At 33.8% G+C, this 8,480-nt stretch overlaps 1 protein-coding gene across 1 annotated transcript; it reads right to left on the bottom strand.

The window, feature by feature from the left end:
* Nucleotides 1–6,592: 6,592 nt before the first annotated feature.
* Nucleotides 6,593–7,900, bottom strand: LOC131044209 (uncharacterized). The gene has a single exon (XM_057977484.2). The coding sequence runs from the start codon at nucleotides 7,898–7,900 to the stop codon at nucleotides 6,593–6,595; it is 1,308 nt and encodes a 435-aa protein (XP_057833467.2).
* Between the last annotated feature and the right edge of the window lie 580 nt (nucleotides 7,901–8,480).

Here is an 8,480-nt window from a genome sequence, read left to right on the forward strand (position 1 = left end):
TCCATTGAAAACAAAGTCTTCTTCTACCCTCTCCATTATCCAACACCTTTTTTTCATCCTTTCTCCCATCCTATCCTATGTTTTGCGTAAATCCTTACCTTAGTCCCATCTCATTTCCATGTCACTATCCTGCCAACATCTTTGAGCATACCTTCAATAGCCATGGTTCATTGCAACATAAATTTTAAGGCTACTATCTAAACAACAAGAAGTTTGAGTCCTTCCATCCCCTATCATGTGTCTATTTTCTACTGAAAAAAGTCAAAAAGAAAAAAAGAAAAAAAATGTGACAAAAATAGAAGAAAAATAATTTATCCACCGGTGAAAACCTAGCAAACAAGTTCCTTGGGAAGGTACCATGATGAAACCTGGAAAATAGGTGTCATGTATAATCTATGAACTTCTTGCATTCCACACTTGGGGTCAGGTTTCATTATCCTATCAACCCTCATGTCCATATTCCATTTTCCACCTTTTATCTTGACAAGGCTGAGGATCTTTATGGACATCGTATATCATGTTCACAACTTTCTGATGAATAATGATGAATAAATAATACCCTAACTGGTACTAAGAGCGGGGGGGTGAATCAGTACAGACAAAAACTTTCTCAACACTTTATCATATTAAAACAATGATGACCAGTTGTCTTCACCATTGAACTTAACCATGGGTATACCGATTAAACACGGATACTTCAGATAACATTTGATAGATCTTAAATCTTGATGACTACTTCCTGATATAATCAAGCATGAGTTGTATCAACAATACTACAATAATTTAGCACTACATGCATAACTAACTTAATCAACAACTACTCAATCATCACATGAAAACTCACAACCCATAACACATAGATTTTTTTACGTGGAAACCCAAATGGGAAAAACCATGGTGGGGATGAATACCCACAGGCTTGTTTTGAACTCTTTTGAAGTCTGCTCTGCTAGGAGCCTAGTCTAGTTAAAGACTTTACAATAAGGTTCTGTTAGGAACTGATCCTGTTAGGGATCACCCGGTTAAGGGATGGCTATAAACCTTGTTAAAGGTTGAAACCCTATTAAAGGTTACCTCGCTAGAGGATTTAAGGAACTCGATGAACTTGAGTCACCTGGTTAGAGGATTTGCAACAAATCTGTTAATGCTACTCAATCGAGGGATTTTCCTTCTATTGAAATGGTTAGAAGTCAACAGGTAAAGCATTGATCTGATAACAACACTACTTGCTAAGGCAGATCCTTTTTAGCTCCTTTCCTCTGCAATCACAGTCTACAGATTCCACACTCTGGTTTGGCAAGTATATCAGCACACAAACACATCATTTGCCAACACAAACATTAACAAACATCATCGACCTTATAGACAATAATTAGGTCGGTAGCATAAACCCTAAACCCTGAACATTTTAGGTTTACAATTACAAGCGATCCAATCTTGATAGTTAGATCCATTGCATAGAATGAAGTGATCTAAAATAGATCTTAAGTCATTTTGCATCATCCATTCTTCACCACATATGGAAATCAATAACCCATCACGCACACTTCATACACCGCTCAGAACATCGCGCATTCCTAAGGTAGACATTCAATGCATTCGACCTTCACACGCAAGATCCTCAAAGAAATCCTTCACAAGCACATAACTAACATGGCACCACGAGCTCATCCTTATCTCTTAACTAACTCATCATAGAATGTCATCAGTTGCACTGCATAGGCCAAACCGGAAGCCCTAGAGCTGAACAGAGACTACCAACCGGTAGTCATACTTAGTGAGCCCTGACACCGGTCCACTCCATCTTGATTGACCATAACCACTTCCGATCTTCATACCAGTTCATACCAGTTCACCTATTGACATCAATGACAACATACATTGTCACCACTTCATCATATGCCAACACTTTCAGTCTATCATATTTTTTGGTCTTTATCCATTGACTTATTACAACCTTTCATCCATATTCTTTGGCTTGTTGCAACCTTTTGTCATTACCCCTTACCTATCACATCCTTATCCCATTCATGTCCCTTAACCATTTTTGATTGTGCTTGTCCTTTCCATATCCTATCACCATCCACACACCCTTTTCCATCCTTTGATCTTGATCCGACATAAGGATGTAAAATTGAAAAACATGGTTTCAAAAAAACTCTTGACATATCCCTCATGCCATGCCATTGCTTTACATTTTCATGTCTATCATCTTATCCCCTTGCGTGATTGCCCTTGGAAATTGCATCTGTATTGTCTCCATAATAAATGGCCCATGTCTTCCCTCTACCAACATTTCTACAAGCCTATTTATCCATTCATCATTTTCCTTGCCTTGCTAGACACTAGGAGCAAAATCAATAAAAATCAAATAAAGTCTTGAAAAAGTAACTAAAAATCAAATAAAGTCCTGAAATAATCCAAATATATTCAAAAAATGTCCCAAAATAATCCAAAAACATCATAAAAAGTCCTGAAAAAAGCACAAAAAATCCCAAAGTTCAAAAGCCCTAAAAATTGAAAAACATAAAAAATTCAAAAAAAATCATTTTCATCTTGTCAATAAATTCACTCTTTTGTACATAGATAGACATTTGAGTAGACGTCGGACATAAAATGCATTAAACATTGTGCTTAACAAATCACGTATTAAGATTGAACTTTTTGACCAACCAAGCATTCAAACTAGTTAACTTGTCATATCAATAAATCAACATCAATATCATTGGTCCTTTGCCAACATTATCATGGGTCTTATACAGGGTGTTGTATACTCAAAACCACACTATGTTCTATCTTAGACGAGGTACTACATTCCTTGAAACCAGGTAGCATGATCGTCCTATCATCAAACATACATTATCACTTTGACAACGAAGATCAGAATGGTTGTTTGACTTGTTTGGATTTGTGAATCTTATCTTTCATTAATTTATCTTCGACCATGTTCCTATGTTACTCGATGATGTCACTGAGTGATTTAGAGTTGTCGGGATGGCTCATGGTCCTTTTTGTTTTTATCTTTTGTTTGTGGGGTATTTCATATTATTCTGGGGCAAGTATGTCTAAGAATGGTTGAACCATTCCTTGTCTACAATGTGTTTGTTTTACGCAAAGGGATTGCCTTATCACTCTGGCTTTCAATGCCATGGTGCGCCACATCCATTTTTCCATATCAAATAAAGGTTCTCACCTACTATTATCATTTGTGAAAACAAGATTCCATTGCACTAATCATTCTTCACTTCTCATTTACATTTCTTTTTACTAACATTTCTTCTATCCCATTAATCCTTCTATCTATTCATCAAATCAATCATTATCATATTATCTATTATATTTGATCAGTCGATAATTTCTTCATATGATATCAATCAACCATTTTTCTACAATCCATTAACATTCTTCCCTTCTTGTTAAGAGTTTTCTCATTCATCATTTTTTTTTCTCTTTCTCACATTTCTTCTCTTCTTTTCGAGAGATCATTTATTTCTTTCATACATAAACAATCTCTTGAGGGGGCATCCTACCTCCATCCTATCGTCTACTAGGGCATGTTTTCTCAATTTTTTCTTTGAAACGTTGCTTAGAATCACATTGTCTCAAAGAGGGGCAAAATGTAGACACTGAAAATTGTCCTAAGTCTTCGATGACACTTTTCACTAACCTTTTTCGTCTAAACTGATTAAATAATTTTACTTATTTAATTAGTATTAATATTCTACTTCTAGTTTCCTATAATTAAGTAATTCTTAATTATTTAATTATTGTTCTTCTAAACCATTAATTAATTTATTTTCATTACTTAATTATGTTCACCATTGTCTTTTTCTAATCAATTAATCTTGATCTTAATCAACTAATCCTAACTATTCCTCTTTGATTAAATAATTCATTTTAATTATTTAATCCCTTTATTCTAAGGTAATTCTTCTTCCATTTTAAATAATTATTTTACTTATTTAATCCATTTTTTTCTAAATTATTCAAATTAAATAAATTTTTAATTATTTAATTACCAAGTGTGGATGAAATAAATAAATTTTATTTATTTATATATGACTTTGTTTATCTCTTCCACTTTCTAATTTTTATCTCCCTTATCTCTTCAACTTGCTAATTTGGTATTTATGAGAAGATAATTAAAGATTTTATTATTTATTCTCACAATATCTTCCCATTTGATTTCTTCTATCTTCATCCTTCCCTGAATGGCAGCTCTGTTGTGCACTCAATCAAGTTTGTCCATCATCAATCATCATTTTTTCTATAAATTGAACTCTCATTGGTCATTTTCAACAACCACATTTCGAGTATCTTTACGTTATCGATTTCATTCTATTTTGATATCATCTTGCTTGTATCACACTTGCATCTTGTAAGTGAAATCCACACATAATTTGAAGGACAAAGAAGAACAGTGGAAGGGAATGGAAGAAGCATTTGCATTGGTTTGCATTTTTTTTAAATGTTTTGTTTCCATACTTTTATTGAATGTGTTAGGAATAAATTTCATAACATTTAGCTTTGTGGTTGGCTAATTTGTGTTACTATTTCCTTTGCCTAATTTCTTAGCTACACATACTATCTACATATGTATTCAAAAATTAAAGAATTTTTATTTAATATATATTAGAATTAATTATTTATATAAATATATTATAATATAATAATTAAAATAAATTTAAAAGTACAAAAGTATAATACTATTTTTAAAAATTGAATATATAATTGTTCACTATTTGCACTATATACACACACATAGTATAAGTAAAATAAATTAAAAAAAAAGTTTAAAAAAAATAAAATTAAAAAGTTTAAGTTTTTGACTAAAAAAGTTAGTGAACACAGATATTTTTTAAAGTAAAACAAGTGTCACGTAGTGGCGAGTACTTGTCGTGTTAATCTTGTAGTGCAAATAATAAATTTAATAATATAGCTATTTAATCAAATTTCAATGTGGTAACATGATTTGCTTTGTAGTATTGTAATAATAGTTTTAAATTAGAATTGGACTGGTTAGTATACTAAAGACATTACAATTCCAGTGAATATTATGGTTATATATGAAATAAAATATTATAATAAAACAGTAAGAAAAAATAACTATATGCAAAAAAAAATTAAATATTATTTTTACAAATTTAATATTTTTTATATGTATTATTTAAAAAGTAATTTTTTTTAAGATGAAAAAGGTTGAATAGAATTGTAGTATATTATAAAACATAATATTAAACTAGCAGTTGCATGTATTTTGAGTGTGTGCAACCGGAAGCCGACAGGCTGGCAACATTCTAAAGCATAAAAGGGCAGAGTATAGTGTATGTTCTGATGGCCTGAACCAAATGGTTATCTGGAAATTAAAATCAGCAGTTAGCAATTAGATGGAATGCAATTAGCGAGCAGACAGTATAGCTATTTAGGGACATGCTTGTTTGGAAAGAAAATAAGCTAAAGATGTTAAATTATGAGTATGAATTACTTGTTTGGAGGGGGCAGACATTGGTGGAGGCGACAACACCATAGTGTTGCAGGAAATAGATGCAATCTCACAATGGCTAAAGATTGGTTGGTGGGAGGTGTGCATTTGTATCAAAATTTTGTAGAGATGCAAAGTATTTAGGATGAAGGAGGTTAAAAAGATTATTTCTAATCTTGTATTTTTTTAAGTATAAGTGCAACAAAATGCGAATAAAATCTGATTGTTAAACACCTGTTTGTAGTGTGTAGACATTGGTGCATGCGAGAGTGTTGTAGTGTTGTAGGAACTGTTGAGTTGAAGGCTGGGTAGTTATACCAACGATGTAGGAATAGTTGTGGTTGTTTGCATCACAGAAGTGTAGAATATGGTGATTCCAATTGCATGATGGGTAAAGTTTGGTTGCTGGGAGGTCTGCATCTGTAATCTACAATAGAATCAATAAAGAGATGAGAAGTCACTTATGTGGAAATGTAATCAATTTGGTAAATATTATGAATATGTATTGATTTTGTTTAATATCAACGATGTGTGAAGAGCTAGAGAATGCTATTTTAAGAGAATTGCGAGAAGTGAAATTTTGTTTGAATTTTTGTTGTGTCCGTAACTTGTATGGCGCTTGGAAATCTGGAAAGGACACACAAGAATTAAAAGATAGACATAGTTAGGGGTCGTGCAGGAGGAAATCTGGTAAATAAATTACATTTTAGTTATTTGGTTCTTCAAAGTTTGGAGAACTTACATTGGAGGTGCAACGTGGGTACCTGTGTAATAGCAGTGGAGAATGCAGAATGGTTTGTGGTGAATGTGAATCATTTGATGAAAAAACTATTTATTTTGCGGCAATAAAGAATTGAAATGTGTATATGCGGAAGGCAACCTATACAGCTAGTGAAAATGTGAAAATGACGAATATGTTAGTATATGAAATGATATTTCAATTAAATAGCATATTAAGAAATGGGAAAAAATTAAAGCGGGAATTGTGATATATTAGTATTGGAATTTGTGTACCTGTGCAATAGAAGTGGAGAAGTTAGAATGGTTATTGTTGAATATTAACCATTTGGTTGGCGAAGGTGCGAAGGCCAAAACATGTCTACAAGCATTTCATAGCTGTAGATTGCAATCTAGCGATGTACTTGTGAGGGCTAAGAGTTTTTGCAAGCGAGCTTCTTCCTTCTTTCTTATGGTGGTAAAAGCACTTTTTTGCATTTTTGCATACCTTTCAAATGAGAAAGGTGGGTGAATGCGTATTCCATCAATTGATGTGACCCTTGAGATAGTTGTAAATGTTAGGCCTTGCTTTTCAGTGTTTCCTATGTCTATTGTAGCTTTATCTAATGTAAGACCTTGAGATTTGTGAATAGTTATAGCCCAAGCGGTTGTCAACAAAATTTGTGTATGCCTACCTCGGGTAATGGGAGTAATGGGTATGTCATTTGGATGCAATGTATCCCATGGAGGGCCTTTATAATTCTGAAAGTGAACAATAACAAATTTTGGCAAGTCTGGTGGTTTGGTATTCAGTTTATAGATAATGTTTTTAACAAGGCCAATGGAACCATTCACAAGGCCAACTTCAATCCATAAGTTAGCTAGCAACATCACCTGCTGATTTTCACATAATAGCAGCTCCAATGGTAACTGTTCATTGTTATCATATTCAATATTAGTTTGTTGTGCAATATGTGCAATGCTGAGAGCAATGGGCAAATTTAATGCCTTCAACGTTCTTTTGTTGTGCAGCATTGTTGAGCTATTTGTTGCAAACAAATGGGTCGATGAGTTGAATTCATTTTGATGCAAAAGGGTGAAATTTGCATTTGTTTGGATCATTAACATCTGCCAGTCATGCTTGTTAGGCTGAGCATCTCTTATGTTTTGGAGCATGCTTTTGAATTCTTGTTGCTTAACAGAGGTACCTTGTTGGCGGAAAACTGTATGCAATTTTACAACTATTGTAAATGAACGCCACAAGTTGAGAGTTGTAGAGTGCGAAGCATAAGCTGGTTTGTCCATCACAGGCAGGAGCTGTCCAAGGTCACCTACAAGGATCATGGAGAGTCCACCAAAGGTTTCATGTTGTCTATCAGAGAATGCTTGGCGGAGGCGACTGCCAATCTTCAATAGCAATTTAGGACCCAAGAAGCTCATTTTATCTATTAGAAGATGTTTAACATGCCTAAAATGCTCTTGGAAGGTGAACAATGCTTGCCCTGTCAAAGGATGCATTTCTTTTATAGGAATGCGGAGGCCTGCATGAATAGTTGTTCCTTGAATATTATAAGTAGCAACACCTGTAGGTGCAAGAACTAATAATGTCTTTGTCTTATTGCTTTCAGAGATATTTAACTTTTGTCTGATGCAATCTATCAAGAAAGATTTGCCTGTTCCTGTTGTTCCTTGAATAATCATTCGGAGAGGTTGGGCTACAATTTGTTGAGATTGGTGATGTAGAATTATGTGAAGTGCAAGGCTTTGCTCAGATGAGAGATGGATTTTGTCATTGATTATGGGCAAGGCTTGGTTTGAAGGAGGTTGAAATTGTAATTTTGTTGTAGATATGAATTGGACGACAGTAGACTGTAATTGGTGATTTGGAATATCGGTGGGCCAGGAGTAGCTTAAATAATAGTTGTGTCACCCTCACATTTGCAGTTCATCTCTGGTAAATTTATTTGTTGGACCCATTTGAGATAGGAATTCTCATTCAAATAGATTTGAGTCTTCTTGATGTTGAGAATCATTAGTGTCACTATCGTCTGTATCTTGAGGTGGAGGAGCCTGTAGAATGTTGCAACCACTCAACCGAACATAGCCAATAGAATTAAAGAGTTTCCAATTTTGTATAACCTGATCTTTAGAAGTGCCTATATCTGATGGTATGTCATGGAATGGTTTGTAGAGTAAGAGTTCAAACCAACAAAAAATCTCAAATTCATCACTGTCTTCAATGGGGGGGCAGTGAAGTTTGGATATACATTTACAATTGCTT

The sequence above is a fragment of the Cryptomeria japonica genome, chromosome 6, assembly GCF_030272615.1.
Source record: "Cryptomeria japonica chromosome 6, Sugi_1.0, whole genome shotgun sequence".
NCBI lineage: Eukaryota > Viridiplantae > Streptophyta > Pinopsida > Cupressales > Cupressaceae > Cryptomeria > Cryptomeria japonica.

Bases quoted from the DNA above. Each gene is read 5' to 3' on its own strand.
- LOC131044209 (XM_057977484.2), bottom strand. From the start codon at position 7,900: ATGATTATTCAAGGAACAACAGGAACAGGCAAATCTTTCTTGATAGAT.